This window comes from Octopus bimaculoides, chromosome 28, assembly GCF_046866305.1.
Source record: "Octopus bimaculoides isolate indiv1 chromosome 28, ASM4686630v1, whole genome shotgun sequence".
Lineage (NCBI taxonomy): Eukaryota > Metazoa > Mollusca > Cephalopoda > Octopoda > Octopodidae > Octopus > Octopus bimaculoides.
In genome coordinates this window covers 4,816,166-4,835,771 of record NC_142955.1, presented here as the reverse complement: position 1 = coordinate 4,835,771, position 19,606 = coordinate 4,816,166, and the positions used below count along the sequence as shown (strand labels likewise).

General features: G+C 41.5%; 1 protein-coding gene across 3 annotated transcripts in view; it reads right to left on the bottom strand.

Annotated features, from left to right (window-relative positions):
- The window catches only part of LOC106879029 (uncharacterized), a 118,965-nt gene that overhangs the window by 35,243 nt on the left and 64,116 nt on the right, over positions 1–19,606 (bottom strand). For all 3 annotated transcript variants that reach the window (XM_089343868.1, XM_089343869.1, XM_089343867.1), the window contains one exon: positions 11,357–11,559. In XM_089343868.1, the coding sequence (XP_089199994.1) occupies positions 11,357–11,559 (203 nt within the window). The remainder of the gene's footprint in view (positions 1–11,356; positions 11,560–19,606) is intronic.

Sequence of the window (19,606 nt, the reverse complement as noted above, 5' to 3'; positions counted from 1 at the left end):
AGCCATTCTCATATGCCCCACAGCCATTTCAGACTTTGAGAGATTAAGTAAATTAATAATACACAGACATTTACACATGCTCAGGGAAATAATGAAATGGGATGTATAAACAAATTCTTTTGGGGTCTCCTGGCATGTTTTAAGGATATTTAGAATAAGAAAACTACTAGATTCCTTCAAATAGATATCACTAACTGCTATGCATCCATCGACCATGTTCTATGAAATAAGGCACTCATTTTTGCAAGGCAAAACTCTAGACTATCTTGGAATGAAATTGACATCATATTAGAAGCTAGTAAAACAATTAATAAATACAAGGGAAAATATTCGACTAGGAAGGATACATCTAAATAATTTCGATATCACTGTGGGAGCAAGTAATTCTGCACAGTTGACAGATTTTGTAAAAATATATATTTTAAAGGATCTAAATGGAGAGTTTCCTGAAATTGTGAGAAGGATTATACTGGGATGAAGCATTCATTATTCACTATCTATAATTGTAGCAAAAATAACGTTGAACAGTATAAGTAAAATCTTTTACAATTTTTAAATAGATTTGGATTTTCTATCTCTGTAGAGAGGGAACATAGTAAGGTAAAAAAAGCTTTTAGATATTACCCTTGACCTTATTACTGAACTGCATCACCCATATCGCAAACCCAGTGACAACCTGAAGTACATAAGCCACAACTCAAATCATCTAAAATGCATTATAAACTCTATAATTAAGGCGGTCTCAATTAGAATTTCTATGCTTTTAACCAGCAAAGAAATTTTTAAACAACATGGGAGATATAACCTAGCTGCAGCTGAAGTAGGTTACAAAGTAGAAATTAAATACATCCCAAATAGTGATTCAGTCAAGGATAATAACAGGATAATAAATACCAGAGCTAGTTGTGAGAAATATAATATGAAATTTAACCATGGGTGGTGTAGTTGGGACAATAGACACAGAAACACCCTTAACCAACAGAAAGAAAGATATGGGAAACAGACATAAAAGTAAGAGACATCCGAGTAACATTAGTTCAAGTTAATTGACTGATAAATCTTCACAACCTCCCAAATACATTAGGCATAATGTTAATCACCAGCAAGAGGTGGAAGATAAGAAGCGTGGTGTGTGATAATCGCCCACATAAGATTATTTTTAATACAAGCTGACTAGCCACGACAAAAGCATAAAGAGGAATAGCGAAAAATGTAGTAATTCTAAGAAACAGAGTGATAAATTAAAGCAAGCAGTCTAATATAATGCAGCGTTCAGATTCCAAATCACCACCAATATCCTGAGACAATTCTTCATGGCCTTAGAAAACCAGTTCTAACCACCAAGCCCATATGGAAAATTGTTTAATAACAATTCAGTTAAGTTTGTATATTCAACAACAAAGAAGCTGAATAACATCAGTGCAGTATTTAAAAATAGTTTCATGGTGATGAGGAGGAGGAGGAGGATGGTGATGGGCCTACAATGCCCATCAACTTAGACAGTTCATGCTTAACAATGCCTGAACAGTACCAAAAATTGTAGCAATAATAATAATAATAATAATAATAATAATAATAATAATGATGATAATGATAATGACGATGATAATAATAATGCTGGTTACTCCCAAAGAATTTGACATATGAGTGTTTGAAGGAGAGTATTTAAAGATTAAAAAAATAAGTGGGAAAAAAGAGAAAACAACTTATAAAATTAAACAAACAAAAGAAGCTGCTATTTCTTTTACCAGCTTAGGGCAAAGTCTGCCATCTTCATCCATTTCTGGCTGTCACCTCCACACCTGTTCCTCCCTCTCTCTCAGACTTTCGTTAGTTTATTCCATATGTTTGGTTGTTTGATGACACTCGAATATATGCACAGCTAAGAATTTCTCTTGTTTTTTTTAATAATTGCCTCATTCTATCAAACTCATCTATTCTCTAAAATAATTCTTTCTTGTCTGTTCTGCTCCTAAAATGACTAACCTTGTTTCTTGGCTACATGTATATACGTATTTCATACTTTCCTCTTTAAGAATTCTTACTTGTCTGCTCTGTCGTGTCGTGGTTGTGCCCACCCTTTCCCACCCCACCATCAATACTGGAGACCTTTCTCTTACCTGACATCCAATTGCCCTTCCCCTCTCTCCCCTTATACTGGTAATCTTGCCACCCTTTCCTTTCTCTCTAGGTTAACTAAACGAGATAGCACCCCACTTACCCACTTTTTTTTTTACATTTATATATGCGGCATCAGTAATGCTTTCACCCACAATGCTCATAATGCTTATATTTACAATGGCTCAAACCCTTTCATATACAATGATTCTTAACTCTCATCCTCCTGTAGAGGCAACAATCTTAACAATTCTAACATGTTTGAATGACAGTAGCTATCATGACGACTGTTACCAAACGATTATAGGAACCTTCTTTTCAGGTGCTGAATAACATCTCTCCTTCCTGTGTTACCATCCACATTGCTTTCCCAGTTTTCAGAGTTGGCACAGTAAATTTAGGTACATTGAAAGGTAGGGCTAGTGAGATTGTAGAGATGCTTGAATGGAGACATGTTGATGTATGTTGCATACAAGAGGTAAGGTGGATAGGAGCTTCAGCCAGGGTCCTCACAGGCAAGGTACATAGGTATAAAATCTTCTGGGAAGGTAATAGTGACGGAATAGGGGGTGTGGGCATACTCCTTGCAAAGAAATGGGTGAAAAAGGTCATAGAGGTAGTGAGGGTGTGCGATAGAGTACTTAAAACTCAGGCCAGTCTTGCAGAATGGTATAGCTACAATTATCTCTGCCTACTCCCTACAAGCAGGATCAATTTTACGATATTCTTCAGCAGGCTACCTCAAAGACGAGTGACAATAATCTCATCTTTGTGGCTGGAGATTTGAATGGGCATGTTGGACAGCAACGTGGGGTCTTCTACGTTGTACATAGGGGCCATCGAGTTGGTACCAGAAATGAAGAAGGAAATTGGATCCTGGAGTTCTGTGATGCAAATAATCTACTGATCTGCAACACCAACTTCCGGAAGCCAGCCAGCCACCTGATAACCTATCAATCAGGTGATTCTGCTAGCCAGATCGATTTCATTCTCACCAGACAGTGAGATGCATGGTTGCTCTTAAATACAAAGAAATTTGATGATAGGGAGGAGGAGCTACAGTCCGGTGACATAGAAGGCAGCTGGGAATTCCTGTGAGACAGCTTGCTGAGTGCCACAGACCAAATCTGTTGCTGGTGCAAAGTCCCTTCCAGACCTAGGGTAACATGCTGGTGGAACAATACTGTAGACAGGGCCATCAGAGCAAAGAGACTGGTTTGGATGGCGTGGAAGAGTGGGAGTAGCAGGAGAATGTATTAGATAGCCAAAAGGGAAGGTAGAAGACAGGTATATATAGCCAAGGGAGTAGCAGAGAAGAAGAAGTTTGCCAATGTTCAGCAATGTGAGGACCAAAGAACTGAAGTATTTTGGATTACTTCCAAAGTGTGTGAGAGAAAATCATGATGTCATACGAAGAAATGTGTCCGCATGGATGATGGTGCCCTTGTGTTTAATGATTCTGCAAAGAAAGAGGCTTGGAGATGCCATTATGGAAGACTGCTGAATGTGGAGAATGAATGGGAGGAGGAGAGTCTGCCAAAGGTTGACTCAATTGAGGGACCAGCTACCTAAATCAACAGTACCCTGGTAGATAAAGCAATTAAAGATATGAAGACAGGGAAAGCAGCTGGCCCATCAGGAATCACCGCCGAGATGCTTAAAATATTGGGCAGTGTGGGTTATGGTCCTGTCATCCACATCATAAATCAGGCAGTTCATGAAGGAGTTATATCCAATGACTAGTGTAGCAGCACCATAGTCAAATGCTACAAGGGTAAATGTGATGCTTTAGATAGAAATAACTACGGGTTCTCAAATTACTGGGTCAGGTGATGAAAGTTACAGAAAGGGTCATAGCCCAAATAATTAGGGAGACAGTTAGCCTGGATGAGACACAGTTTGGTTTTGTGCCAGACAGAAGCACTACTGATGCTATATTTCTGGTAAGGCAACTGCAGGAGAAATATCTAGCTAAAGATAAATGTCTGTACTCAGCTTTTGTTGACTTTCAGAAAGCCTTTGAAAGGGTCCCCCGATCCCTTAGCTGGTGGTCAATGCAAAAACTGGGGATACACGAATGGTTGCTAAGAGCTGTACAAGCCCTGTACAGGGATGCTTTCAGTAAGGTGAGGGTCAAGAAGGAGAATGGTGAAGAATTCCAAGTAGAAGTAGGCGTTCACCAAGGATCAGTCCTCAGCCCCCTCTTATTATAGTCCTCCTGGCAATAACAGAGGAATTCAAGACAGGCTGCCCCTGAGAGCTCCTCTATGCTGAAGACCTTGCACTAATAGCCAAGTCACTGCCAGAACTAGAGATGAAGTTTAGAGTGTGGCAGCAAGGTCTAGAATTGAAAGGCCTTAGAGTTTACTTAGCAAAAACCAAAGTCTTAATAAGTAGGAAGGCTGTCAAATCACAAACCCCTTTAAGTAGATGGCCCTGCTTGATCTGTAGAAAAGGCATGGGTAGAAACTCCATACGATGTACTCAGTGTAAGCTATGGACACCTAAAAGGTGCAGCAATATCAAAGGAAGGTTAACCGGGAAGATAGTTTCCATGTGTGGGAGATGTACAGGGGCAATAAATACTGAAGATGTACAGGAAACAGATTCTATCACATACCAGGGGAAGAAACTAGAAGTAGTTAATAGATTCTATCTGGACGTGGCTGATGCCAGTACCCCATGACTGGCTCCCATGCCAGTAGCATGTAAAAAGCACTATCTGGAAGTGATCAATGCCAGGACTGCCTGACCAGCCCCTGTGCTGGTGGCATGTAAAAAGTGCCATCCAAACATGGCCAATGCCAGTACCCCAACTGGCCCCTAAGCCGGTGGCACGTAAAAAGCACTATCCGAATGTGATCGATGCCAGGCTCACTTGACTGGCTCCTGTGCCGGTGGCATGTAAAAAGCACCCACTACACTCTCAGAGTGGTTGGCATTAGGAAGGGCATCCAGCTGTAGAAACTTTGCCAGATCAGACTGAAGGCTGGTGCAGTCACTGGCTCTCCAGACCTCAGTCAAACCATCAACCCATGCCGGCATGGAAAACGGATGTTAAACGATGATGATGATGATGATATAATTGGTCCTTAATGCTTGTTCGTGAGATGTGCATATGAGTGCTTGTGTGTCTCTCTCTCTCTCCAGGTTATTCGTCCTCAGCCATAGCCATTGGTCCTCTGTATCTGTCTTGGCATTCACATCTCTTGCAAACTGACCATACATTTTCTTTTCCTTCCATGCTTTTTCTTTTGTTTTGTTCATTTCTTATTCAAATTTCTCTTTAGTTACACAATTTTCAGTGTTGTTGACGCCAGCCTTCTTCCTATGTTTCAACAGTGGCTCCACAGCATTTTTTATATACCAACCTAGGCTGTTTTCCTCTGCTTTGATACAGTCTTGGCAACTGATCAAACCTCTCCAACCCTTTCGGTGTTACTCTTGGGGTGGAAAACTCCATGTATTGTCAACATTTTTCTGGTCTTGGTATCCATTTTCTTCATTTCTCTCTTTTGAAATTTTATAATTCCAAAGAACTGCTCTGCTGGGACCAGCTAGGATTTTGAGATTGATACTTGGATGTTGAATGTTTCCCATGATAATTAACAACCAATTATCAAAACTTACACTGTGCAGAAAGGAACCCTGTGAGACTGCTGACAGCAGACTCCTGTGCAGCCATCTGGCTCACCAGTCCCCAGTCAAACTGTCCAACCCATGCCAGCATGGAAACGGACGTTAAACGATGATGATGATGATGATAACAATCTGTTTTGTAATCAAATTAAAATCTTAATATTATAGCCACATCTCATTATTTAACCATAGGAATAAGGAAAACTCAGCCTCATTAAGCTGGCTAATCTGGGAGCTAAAAGATAACAAAACAAAGTATAATATTGAATGGTTAATATTGAGCAGTGCACCACCTTACAACATAAGGAAAACTAGATGTGAACTTTGCCTAGAAGAGTCATTGTTAATCCTTATATCAAACTATAATATTCTGAATAAAAGACAGCAACTAGTAGTAAGGTGTAAACATTTTTTTAACAAAACCTTTAGACAATTCCCTGGATAATTAACCATTTGAACACCTGTATATAGTAACACCTGAATACCTTCCTAGTCTAACAGTTTAGAGATAATATCATTTTTTAAAATTCATGCTAATTGTCCAATTTCTTAATTGCTTGAGTTACAGAAGGTTTCTATTCATTTTTCCTTCTCTCTATTTATCATGCGTACAAGAAGATATCCATTTTATTTTCCCGATATCTCTTTATATTTCCATTTTGATTTTTATTCTGTTTTTGTTTCATCTTCTTCACTTTGTACTTGCATCATTTACTCTATTTCCCTCTTTAAGAATTATATCTTAACCACACTATTGCAGCTTAACCAATGGTGCCTTACTCTTATAATTTAGTATTCTATTGGCGTCTTAATTTTATTGATACTTCATTTCAAATACAATAGTTTATATATGATGCCTGATTACTAGTTTTAACTGATTACTAGTTTTACAGTTGACTGTTTATATTCATATGAATTTGTGGCAAATAAATAGATTTTCGTATTTCAAATATAAAATAATTCATAGTTGTGTAGCTGCCTTTTGGTTTGTATATTTGTAGTAACTGCCAACAGTCTGCCACTGATTAATAGAAGGTAGTAGGGTATCAAATTTCTTTACTGGATGTCAATGCTTTTCACCCATGGCAAAAGTGAACAATGGCTCAAGGGTGATGGCTTAAAAGAGATGATCTAATTCTATAACAATGTCACACTGACCAAATCCTTTCTGTTTTTTTACCATTTTCTTTTTCTTTGGGAATGGGTTTGTTTCAGTTCTGAAGAAGCTAGGTTTGGGTAGTGGTTCTCTATATTTTCTGTTGATCAATCGATTGATTTGATCAAACCAGGAACACAGCCAAATGCATTTCTGAAACAGGCATAAGCCTATGGTAAATAAATAAATGCATATATCCCAATATTTCTGTCTGCACAGAAAACAGCTTTTGTCACATTCCAGGGGGAAAAACTACAAGTAGTTGATAGCTTCTGTTACGTAGGGGACCAAGTCAGTAGCAGGGGTAGATGCTCTGAAAGTGTAGCTGCTAGAATAAGAATAGCCTGGGTAAAGTTCAGAGAGCTCCTACCTCTGCTGGTGACAAAGGGCCTCTTGCTCAGAGTAAAAGGTAGACTGTATGATGCATGTGTGCAAACAGCCATGCTACATGGCAGTGAAACATGGACAGTAACTGCTAAAGACATGCGTAAGCTTGCAAGGAATGAAGCCAGTATGCTCTGTTGGATGTGTAATGTCAGTGTGCATACATGACAGTGTAAGTGCCCTGAGAGAAAAGTTAGGCATAAGAAGCATCAGAAGTGGTGTGCAAGACACACAACTGTGCTGGTATGGTCATGTGTTGCAAATGAAGGAGGACAGCTGTGTGAAAAAGTGTCACACCTTAACAGTAGAGGGAACCTGTGGAAGAGGTAGACCCAAAAAGACCTGGAATGAGGAGGTGAAGCACGACCATCAAACATTGGGCCTCACTGAGGCAATGACAAGTGACCGAGACCTTTGGAGATATGCTGTGCTTGAGAAGACCCTGCAAGCCAAGTGCGACCGTAACTGTGGCCTATGCTAGTGCAGCGTAACCAGCCCATTTAACAGCACCCTTCAATTATTGGGCAATAAACTGTGCTTGTGAGGACATGTTGAGGAAAGTAAAATTGTTGTTGTGGCCGATGACAGTCCCGCCTGATTGGCACCTATGTCAGTAGCACATTAAAAGCACTATTCAAGCACAATCGTTGCCAGTGTCGCCTGATTGACTCCTGTGCTGATGGCACATAAAAAGCACAATTTGAGTGTGGTCAATGCCAGTACCGCCTGACTGGCGCTCATGCTAGTGGCACGTAAAAGCACCCACTACACACTCAGAGTGGTTTCTATTGGGAAGGGCATCCAGCAGTAGAAACTTTGCCAGATCAGATTGGAGCATGGTGCAGCCTTCTTGCATGCCAGTTCTCAGTCAAACCGTCCAACCCATGCCAGCAAGGAAAGTGGACGTTAAATGACGATGATGATGATGATATATATTAGGGCAAATACCATCCTGAGAGCTATCCAGAACACATTATTGAAGACAAGCCACTAAATTCAGCTAAAAGAAAGATGATAAGCAATATCTAGAACATTGAGTGAAGCCTAGTAACCAGTTGATCCAGCAAGTGGGGCCTCATCTCAGTGAGGTGGGCCAGTGCACAATAAGGGCATCAAAAGTAAGACCTTGAAATAAGGGTACATTCTTTCCTGATGATCCCATAAGCCTGCTAGGGTCTGGTATGCATAGCTCTCAACTGGTAGTGTTTGTATTTGCAAGTTGTTGGCAAATAATCTGGTTACAGACTCAGTTGAATCTTGTTGGTATCATAGTAAGCTGCTCTTGTGGTTTTGGCTACCACTCCACATAATAATCAATTACAAGTTGTGTAATGTAAAGTGTTTGTGTAACTGAAAATTCAGAAAATCTGTGTGATAAAATTATTCTGTGAGACTATTTAAAAACATGAAATCAAACAGTAGGAGAAATAATTATAGGTTTATTTAGCCATGTGATTTTTCTAGCATTACAGATGTTTCACAAACTTCTTGATGTAGCATTAATTTTAGTGTGCAAGAAATAAGCATGCATGTTTGTATTAATACCTGTGCTCAAAATTATATAATGCAATTGTATATTCAAATATTAATGCAAATAAAGCCAGCTGATCAAATGTATATATATATATATATATATATATATATATATATATATATATATATATATATATATATATATACAGGGTGCGATGAATAAATTGTTGCCATTTTATATTTTTAATTTTTTAATTTCACGCATTCACATTGTTTGTTTTTGATTTTGTCAACTACACAGTATAGTAGGGTCAGTTGGGAAGTGTCTGTGAGAAAAACAGCACCATGGCACAATTCACTCTCACAGAAATTTGGAAATGACATGGAAATGAAGTTACATAGTGCAGGTGTTTCCTAACACCCTAGTCACATTTAGTGACATTTATAATTCTCCTTTTTGGTGAAACATTACAAACTGCTGTTTATATAAATTTTATATACACACATTAACGAATTGCTAAATCATCCAATTATTTGGATGACAAAAACATAAATACTAGTGGCAAAGCAAGTCTGAAAAGAGCCAATTCTTGACTATCGGCCCATAACTCTACTCAAACTAGAGTTAAAGATTTTGGCCAAGTTGCTAGCGAAAAGGTTGACAGCTGTTGTGGGGAAGCTTGTTGGGAAGGCACAGACTGTGGTACTTTTTCACACAGCTATCCTCATCCATTCTCGCCAAGTGACCATATCAGTGCAATCGTCTCTCTTAAGTATCGAAAAGACAAAACCCCTCAACTGAGTGAAGGATAAGAAAATAAGATAAAGGAACTGGAGCAGGTATCTTACTGAAGGTGAATACATGGTTTGCCCATGTGGAAAGAGAGAGAGAGAGAGAGAGAGAGATGTGAGGTGAAGATAGAAAACGAATATGAAAGGCAGAATAGAATAAAGGAACAGAACAGCAAAGTGAAATATTTGAGTGTGCTAAAGCAAGAATGGTGAGAGAATCGATTATTGATAGGGAATCAGTTTGATGCAGAGAATATCAATTCAGCAGAGGGGAAGTAAAAGAATAAAATAGGGTACTGTGATGAAAGAAAGGGTACTGCAGAAGATGAGATGCAGGGGAAAGTTTGACACAACTGCAATTTTACTGAGATGAATGGGTCTTTTCAAGCACAGTATATGACCCCCACCCCATCTCCTCTGAGAGGCTTAACATCTTGAGGTCAGTCTTCATCACTTTATCCCATGTCTTCCTTGATCTCCCTTTTCCACATGCTCCTTCCACATTTATTGATTGGCAATTCGTTACACAGCTATCTTCATCCATCTGCATCACGTGACAATACTAGCACAATCTTCTGTCTTGTACACAACATATGATGCCTCTTTTGCCCAATTTTTCTCTTAGCACATTTTGTACCTTGCCATACACACACATTGATGTTGTACATCCATTGAAGCATGTTGGTTACATTTCTTTCTCGCCTTCACATGTACTCTTCATTTATAGCTCAAGTTTCACAACCATGTAGCATTGCTGTTTGTATGTAGGCATTGTACACTCTGCTTTTCACTCAGAGATGCTTAAAATATCTGGTGGATAAGGATACACCCTAACCGTCCATATAGTTAATCAGGTTATCTAGCATGTTATCCTATTCAATGACTTGCATAACAGCATTATAGTCAATTGTTATAAGGCTAAAGGTTCTGATGCCAGCAGCTAAACTTTCAGAACATCCTCCTCCACTGCTCATTAGGTCACTTTAGGTAACAAAGACTATCTACTCTTTCTAGGGAGCCACCAGAGCATTCTAGGTATTTATTTCTTTTCTTTTCTTTTTTTTTTTTTTTTACTCCTGCTTATCTGCTACAAGCAAATTCTTAACCTATGACTCTTTCAATGACTTTTATAACCTGGTCCAGTAATTTCATCCACACTGCCTTGCCATCTTGAACACTTCATGCCATTGATTCTCACTCTATAGAACATTGGCAAACCTCAATTCCTCCCCTCAGTAGATCTGTCTCCTAGCTTCTCTTCTGGATACCTGGTAAACTTCTCTGCTGCCCCCATTTTTTCCAAATCTTCCAAGGCTATCTATCTCTTCATTTGTATTGCTCTGTCTACTTCCCTGTTCCACTACCACATCATCATGGCATTGATGACATTTGGATAGTGCTTTATACGTGCCACCGACACGGGGGCCACTTAAGGGGCACTGGGATTCGCCTTGTTTGGATGCTTTTTACATGCCACCAGCACAATAGACTGTCATGGGGCACTGGCATTGGCCACGTTCAGTTGGAGCTTTTTACGTGCCACCTGCACGGAAACCAGTCAGGCGATCCTGGAATCGACCACGTTTGGATGGTGCTTTTTATGTGCTTATTAAATACCTGTGTCAGTATTTTTTGAAAAGTATAATTTTTCATAACACAATTGTAGAAGCATATGTGTATGTGTGTGCATATTTGTGTATGTGTATGTCTGCCTGTATGTGTGTGTGCATGTATGTGTGTGTGTGTGAGTGTGTCCATTTCTATGTGAGTGTGTATTTATTTTAATTTACTTACCTTCAAACTTTGCAATCGTATAAGAGATCTATCAGTTTTTGGTTTGTCTCCATTGTCCAATTCAACTTCACTTTTGTAGCAGAATTCTTTCTTTGGCTGTATTATTAGTTGAAGCCTTTTCCTGTTCAGATACATCCGTTTCAAATACCTTGTGCTCATCATAAAACTACAGATTTCTATGTCCCACAATGTGACTTGGGTGCCTGACAAATAGTTTTGAGAAAGAAAAATATTTACCAATTTATTTTCAAAAGACCTTAAAAATTTTTATACAGTAAATGTTATTCTATTATTCTCTTCTCAAGTATTCTATTAACAATTTCAGTCAGTCTGGCCATTATAGGGCACAATCCTAGTTACATAAAGAAAACTAGTGTATAACATTGCAATCGTTTTTGAAAAGACCTCAAAATCTGAATAACCATTTCCATTTGAATTCTTCACACATTTTCTCTCAAGAAAATATAACTTTTTATACAGTTTTTTTGTCATGAATCAGACATAAATCTGTTTGTATCTAATTCATTTTTTTCACAACAAACACTCTCGTTTCATGTCAGAGTGTTTAATATTAATGCAGTGGTAAGAATTACTTAATCACTATGTCCAATATTTCTCTACAATTCCCTCCTACATTTCAATATCCATTTCAATATCCATTCCATCAATGCCAAAAAAGAATAAACAAATTCTGAAATGGAACATTACCATCATCATCATCATCACCATCTACATCTTCATCATCACCATCGTCCTCATAATTTTCATGTCCATTATTCCATGCTTGCAAAGGTCAGACAAAATTTATTGAGGCAGACTTTTTACAGCCTGCCACCCTTTTATCACCAAACCATCCTCTGTTTCTCAGCAAGGTAATATTTCTTTAGAAGTGACCATGTTTGCATGGAAGACAGGTACCATTTGTGTGATGGTGACACTAGGCATCGAGTAAGGCCAAGACAATGGCAAAACACACATCTAAACACAATACACATGTATACATTGTAAATGCCATGCTACATGGCAGTGAAACATGGGCTGTAACTGCTGAGGACATACGTAAGCTCGCAAGGAATGAAGCCAGTATGCTCCGTTGGATGTGTAATGTCAATGTGAATACCCGTCAGAGTGTAAGTATCTTGAGAGAAAAGCTGAACATTAGAAGCATCAGTTGTGGTGTGCAAGAGAGACGATTGCGCTGGTATGGACATGTGGTGAGAATGGATGAGGATAGTTGCGTGAAAAAGTGCCACACCCTAACAGTTGAGGGAACCCGCGGAAGAGGTAGGCCCAGGAAGACCTGGGCTGAGGTGGTGAGGCAAGACCTTCGTACATTGGGCCTCACCGAGGCGATGACTACTGACCGAGACCTTTGGAAAGGGTTAGGGTTAGGGTTAGGGTTAGGGTTAAGAAGACCCGGCAAGCCAAGTAAGATCGTTGCCAGTGCCCCTGGACTGGCTCTTGTGCGGGTGGCACATGAGATGCACCATTTTGAGCGTGGCCGTTGCCAGTACCGCCTGACTGGCTCCCGTAGGATTTTCGAGCGAGATCGTTGCCAGTGCCCCTGGACTGGCTTGTGCGGGTGGCACATAAAAGACACCATTTCGAGCGTGGCCGTTTTCGTGCGTAAAAGCACCCACTACACTCTCTGAGTGGTTGGCGTTAGGAAGGGCATCCAGCTGTAGAAACTCTGCCAAATTAGATTGGAGCCTGGTGTTGCCATCCGGTTTCACCAGTCCTCAGTCAAATCGTCCAACCCATGCTAGCATGGAAAGCGGACGTTAAACGATGATGATGATGATGATATATATATATATATATATATATATATATATATATATATATTTTATCTGGTGAAGGCTGGTTTATGGGGTTACCCTGAGTTTCCCGTCCATAAAAGGTTCAACTTTATGACATCTCGTCAGACCCCAATGTCTGATGGCCTAAGACCAGTTTAAAATATGGAGGGGAAAGAATCTCAATACAAAATGCAAAAGTAAACAAGGGGATTATCTCCCTTTGCTGGTGGCTATCGACTTCTGGCCGTGCCGCCATCAATCAGCGATGAGGGTAAAAAATAGGGGATTATCTCCCTCCCTCACTAGCTATCAACTTTCGATTCCCAAAAGGCCAGCAGAAATTTCCTAAAATGTAACCATGGCCCGAAAATCTCAACAGGCATAATGTTAGGGTCTCATTTAGCTGTGACCCCAATATTAAGAGCATCCTAGTTAGCGTTCCTAAGTCACATGAAGAAGCAGATTGTTCATGCAGGATCCACAACATTTGCCCGTAGGAAGCCACTGATGTGCACAGTAGCAGACCTGACAACAGCCACACTGGCAGGCCTTGCAACCCCCGACTGTAGCAGCAGTAACGGCAATAGCATCACCAATACCACCACTACCTCCAACACCATCAAAACCAACAGCCTCCGCTCCAGCAGCGTTGACAACGGTGTCAGCAGCAACACCAGCGGCAGCAGCAACACCAGCGGCAGCAGCAACACCAGCGGCAGCAGCAACACCAGCGGCAGCAGCAACACCAGCGGCAGCAGCAACACCAGCGGCATTGATATCAACATCAAAAAGCTGGTAAAATTACCAACATTGCCGATGCAACCAACACCACTGGTGGCCCCAGCTCCAACATCATCAACATCAACAACAGCAGCGATAACAACACAGCAGCAGCAATACCAACAATAAATATGTAGTGACGCCTTTATAGCAGACGACATTTTCGGAGTTTCTATCCACGCATGCGCAGGGACTAGTTCCGGTAAGAATACAGGAAGAGTCTCATGCGCATGCGTAGTCATCGATATCCAAGCCTCGTGCGGTTTTTCATTCTCTTTCTCGCTGGCCGACGAAGGGCCTAGACGTCGTCGCAGCCTCTCTCCAACATTCCAACTCTGAGGCTACACAAATAACCACGCAACTTCATTGACGGCGTCTTAGTAACCAAAGGGCGAAGTGCTGCTGAATTCTATTGTAATAAATATTGTTGTGTTGATAGTTCAGAATCTGCTTTCCGTTGTTTCTTCAAGAAATTTAATGTACGGAAGCGGAGTACACCTAATGGTGTATAACCACTTCCCGACAATTGGTGACCCCCGACGTGATTCGGTTCAACCAATTCCCTACAATTGGTGACCCCGAATAAAGAACAACTGCAGCCGAAAATCTGAACTACCGACCGATAATACTACACGACCCGTCGCCTGTCTCTCAACATGCTCGTCACAGATAGAGAATGCACACACACTCACTCGCATCAGCTTATTCCACAGCTGCAGGACTTTCTCTTGGTCATCACACGGTACTTTGCAAATTGGTACCCCGAGCTAAAAGATCTACAGACCTCGTTTCAACAGCCATTGAATTCGTATGCTTCGCGACGTTCAACTTCAGGATTGCCTCTACATTCTCATCCATCACAAGTGAAAAGCTAAGCCAATTTTCCTACGTTAAAGTTTTTCATTTTGTCAATGACTTCCAGAGCCTATAACCAAAGACTTCTTTGCGGCTGAGACCTTTGTGGTTTTTCACACAAAAAACTTCACGGTTATTTCATCCTAACAACTTTTTGAGCTGTTTCCTACATGTTTCACGAGACGTCAATTCATTCTTACACAGCGTCCTCTACTTGCTGAAAATAGTAGTAAAATGCAGTTACATTTCAGTGAGTACATAACATTTCTTGATGCTTACTTGTTCCCAGTTCAGCATTTTTCGTCACCTCTCCGTTTCTCTCGGCCGGAGAATGGAAGAGTTCTGGCTTATCTTCATTTGCACGGGATCTTTCGGTCATTTTCGCTCGCAGCTCCGAATTCATGACAGTATTTTCAAGCAATGCCACTCAACGGTACTTCTCAAGATTCTCTCTCCTGATACGCACCACCAGCTACCATCCCACTTCTAATGGGATGGTTGAGCGATTTCATAGGCAACTTAAGGCTGCCTTACACGCCTCGCCCAACCCGCAGTCTTGGGTTGAATTTCTTCAAGGTCGACGCTAATGGTCGTACAGAGATTGTGTCTGTCGACCGTCTGAAAAAGCTTACCTTGACAAACCCTCAACTTTCGTGTACGACGTGCCCGTTTTTTCAAACACCACACACACCACTGTCAACATCTTTACCAATGCATACACCATCGCAAACACACGCGTAACACAGCACCAACCAACCAGCCAGTTTCCCAGCGACGATATCAACAAAACCATCGTTCAACTACGAACTACAAGCATCGCCCCCGACGTCGCCAGCAGCAACACGACTCTACGTACTACCAGCATCGCCAACAGCGTCAACATGATTTCTCCAAGTACACAAGCAAGCGCGGTTTTTATCTCGACCCTGTTAGAGTGGATGTTTCCACTCACGATCAACAGACCAGAACTAACCAGCCAGAATATTCCGTACCAGGTGACACAGGTCCCAGCATCCGACGCTCAACTACAGCTCTGCTCCTTGACCGCAACTTCCTGCGTATGAACATTCTAAATCTTGTGTAACTCTTATACGAACTGGATTTTTCTCTACAGACACTTTTACTATGTTCTGTGTTTTCTCTCACACACACACTTGTGCACTCATATATTTTCTTTCCTTTCAGGAAAAAACAAAAAACAAAATCAGACTTTTACATCGCGTGATTCCAGTTTTCCTGGACAGTGGTCATCACGGTTGTTTTGTCATTGTCAATTCATTTGTACATTGCATGCATGTATCTCACAAGTGTACATCATTTCTTTGATTTTTCTTTGTGTGTTTGTGCCACATCTTGTGGGTGTTTCGGTGGCCATCTTGCCTCAGGCGTCCCTCCAAATTTTCTATTTTCGTGCTTTCGGCACTCGAGGGGGAGCCATGTAGTGACGCCTTTATAGCAGACGACATTTTCGGAGATTCTATCCACGCATGCGCAGGGATTAGTTCCGGTAGGAATACAGGAAAGAGTTTCATGCGCATGCGTAGTCATCGATATCCAAGCTTCGCGCGGATTTTCATTCTCTTTCTCGCTGGCCGACGAAGGACCTAGACGTCGTAGCAGCTCTCTCCAACATTCCAACTCTGGAGCTACACAAATAACCACGCAACTTCATTGACGGCGTCTCAGTAACCAAAGGGCGAAGTGCTGCTGAATTCTATTGTAATAAATATTGTTGTGTTGATAGTTCAGAATCTGCGTTCCGTTGTTTCTTCAAGAAATTTAATGTACGGAAGCGGAGTACACCTAATGGTGTATAACCACTTCCATACAAATACAACACAGACATCATATGTCTACGGAAATACATTGGATGTCTTAGGCTATCAGGCATTGAGATTTGATGACACGCCATAAAGTGGAACAATTTATTGACAGGAAACCCAGGCTAACCCCATAAACCGGCCTCCACCAGATAGAAAAATAGACTGATCTTTCTTGGAGTGTGGTTCTTCTCCAGATTTATGTATTTTTAATAACGATGTGTGTATATATATATATATATATACACACATACATATCTATACATACATACATATATATATGTGTATATATATATATATATATATATATATATACACACACACACACACACATATTCTGCCAAATGCGAGCTTTCTTTTCAGGTACATGATGCTGCTGTCCCCCGCCCCAGGGTCTCACAGGCCCATACCTTCCACACCCTCAAGCTTGGCACACTCAACGTCGGCACACTGAAAGGTAGGTCTGGTGAGATTGTTGAGATGCTTGAATGGAGATGCGTCGATATCTGCTGCCTCCACAAGTAAGGAGGAGAAGGAGTTCCGCAAGGTTCCTCATAGGCAAAGAATACAGGTACAAGATTTTCTGGGCAGGGAATACAGACAAGTTGGGGGCGTGGGTATACTTCTAGCAGAGAAATGGGTGGATAAGGTAATCGAGGTAGTCAGAGTCTGCGACAAAATACTTAAGATTAGATTAGTCCTTCATCATAGGTTAGCAACCATTATCTTGGCCTATGCCCCTCAGCTGGGGCTACCCGATGGACAGAAAGACTGATTTTATGATACCCTCTTGCAGACTACCTCATTGACGAATGACAGGGACCTTCTCTTTGTGGCTGGTGACTTCAATGGACATGTTGGACAACATACAGGGGGCGTACATGGAGGCTATGGTTTTGGCTCCTGCAATGAGGAGGGAACCAGGCTGTTGGAGTTCTGCGATGCACATGATCTTATGGTTTGCAATACTAACTTCAGGAAAGCCGCCTGTCACCTAGTCACCTACCGTTCTGGCAGACACACTAGCCAAATTGGCTACATCCTCGCCAGATAAAGGGAAAGATGACTGCTTATAAATGCCAAAACCTTCCCAGGCGAAGAATGTACCCCACAACATATACTAGTAGTTAGTGACTTCAGGATCAGGGCTAAGTGGTTGCCCATTAGACGACCAGCATGAAGGAGAAGGGTCTGGAAGCTTAAAGATCCTGCGAATGGACAGAGATTTCAAGACGTATTACTCAAAGCCTTTGACAATATAGAAGGTGATACAACATCACATAAGGTGGAAGGCAATTGGAAGTTTCTACATGACAACCTGCTGAGAGCCACTGACCAGATCTGTGGATGGTGCAAAGTCCCCTCCTGACCCGAAATAATGTGGTGGTGGAACAATGTTGTTGACAGGGCTATTAGAGAAAAGAAAGAGGCTTGGAGGACTGGAAGAACGGTGGAAGCAGGGAATTGTATCAGAATGCCTGAAGGGAAGCTAGGAGACAGGTTTATTTAGCTGGAGGGGAAGCAGATAAGAAAAAATTTGCCAATGTTCTGCGCCGTGAAGACCAAAGACTTGAGGTATTTCGTGTTGCAAGACAGTGTGTGAGAGAGAATCGTGATGTCGTAGGAGAGAAATGTGTCCGCATGGATAATGGCTCACTTGCACTAAATGAGGCTGCGAAGAGAGAGGTTTGGAGACGCCACTATGAAAGGTTGCTCAATAAAGAGAATGAATGGGAGAAAGAGAGTCTGCTACCAGTCAATGAGACACAACCACCTCCACACACACACACACACACAGAGCAAATAGAATGAAGACAAGGAGGGAGAAGTTAGTCCTCGAATACCAAAGGCTGAATAAAGTCCCATTTAAAAAGTTGAAAAATAGAAATTTAAGAAATCATTCCTTATAGTTTCAAGCAACTGCTTATTAGACAGTTGTGATAATACAATATAATGCAATGATATATATCATCATCATCATCGTTTAACGTCCGCTTTCCATGCTAGCATGGGTTGGACGATTTGACTGAGGACTGGTGAAACCAGATGGCTGCACAAGGCTCCAATCTGATCTGGTAGAGTTTCTACAGCTGGATGCCTTCCTAACGCCAACCACTCTGAGAGTGTAGTGGGTGCTTTTACATGCCACCGGCACGAAGGCCAGTCAGGCAGTACTGGCAATGGCCACACTCAAAATGGTGTTTTTTACGTGCCACCTGCACAGGAGCCAGTCCAGCGGTACTGGCAATGACCTCGCTCAAATGTGTTTTCACGTGCCACCGGCACAAGTACCGGAAAGGCGATGCTGGTAACAATCACGCTCAAATGGTGCTATTTATGTGCCACTGGCATGGAAGCCAGACAGCTGCTCTGGCAATGATCACACTCAGATGGTGCTATTAGTGCTCCACTGGTACAGGTGCCATCACGATTTTGCTTTCGCTTGCCCCAACAGGTCTTCACAAGCCAAGTTATGTGTCCAATGAAGGAGACGATGTTGGCATGGGTGCCAGTCATCGAATTTAGTTTGATTTAGATTTCACTTGCCTCAATAGGTCTTCGCAAGCGGAGTTTAGTGTCCAATGAAGGAAAGGTACGCATAAGTGGGCTGGCTACACACCTGGCAGAGGCCACGGATTATTGTCTCACTTGGCATGCCAAGACTTCTCACACATAGCATATTTCCAAAGGTCTCTGTCAAAAGTCATTGCCTCTGCCTCGGTGAGGCCTAATGTTCGGAGATCATGCTTCACCACCTCATCCCAGGTCTTCCTGGGTCTACCTCGTCCACAGGTTGCCTCAACCGCTAGGGTGTGGCACTTTTTCACACAGCTATCCTCATCCACTCTCGTCATATGACCATACCAGTGCAATCGTCTCTCTTGCACACTACAACTGATGCTTCTTAGGTTCAACTTTTCTCTCAAGGTACTTACACTCTGTCGAGTATGCACACTGACATTACACATCCATCAGAGCACACTGGCTTCATTCCT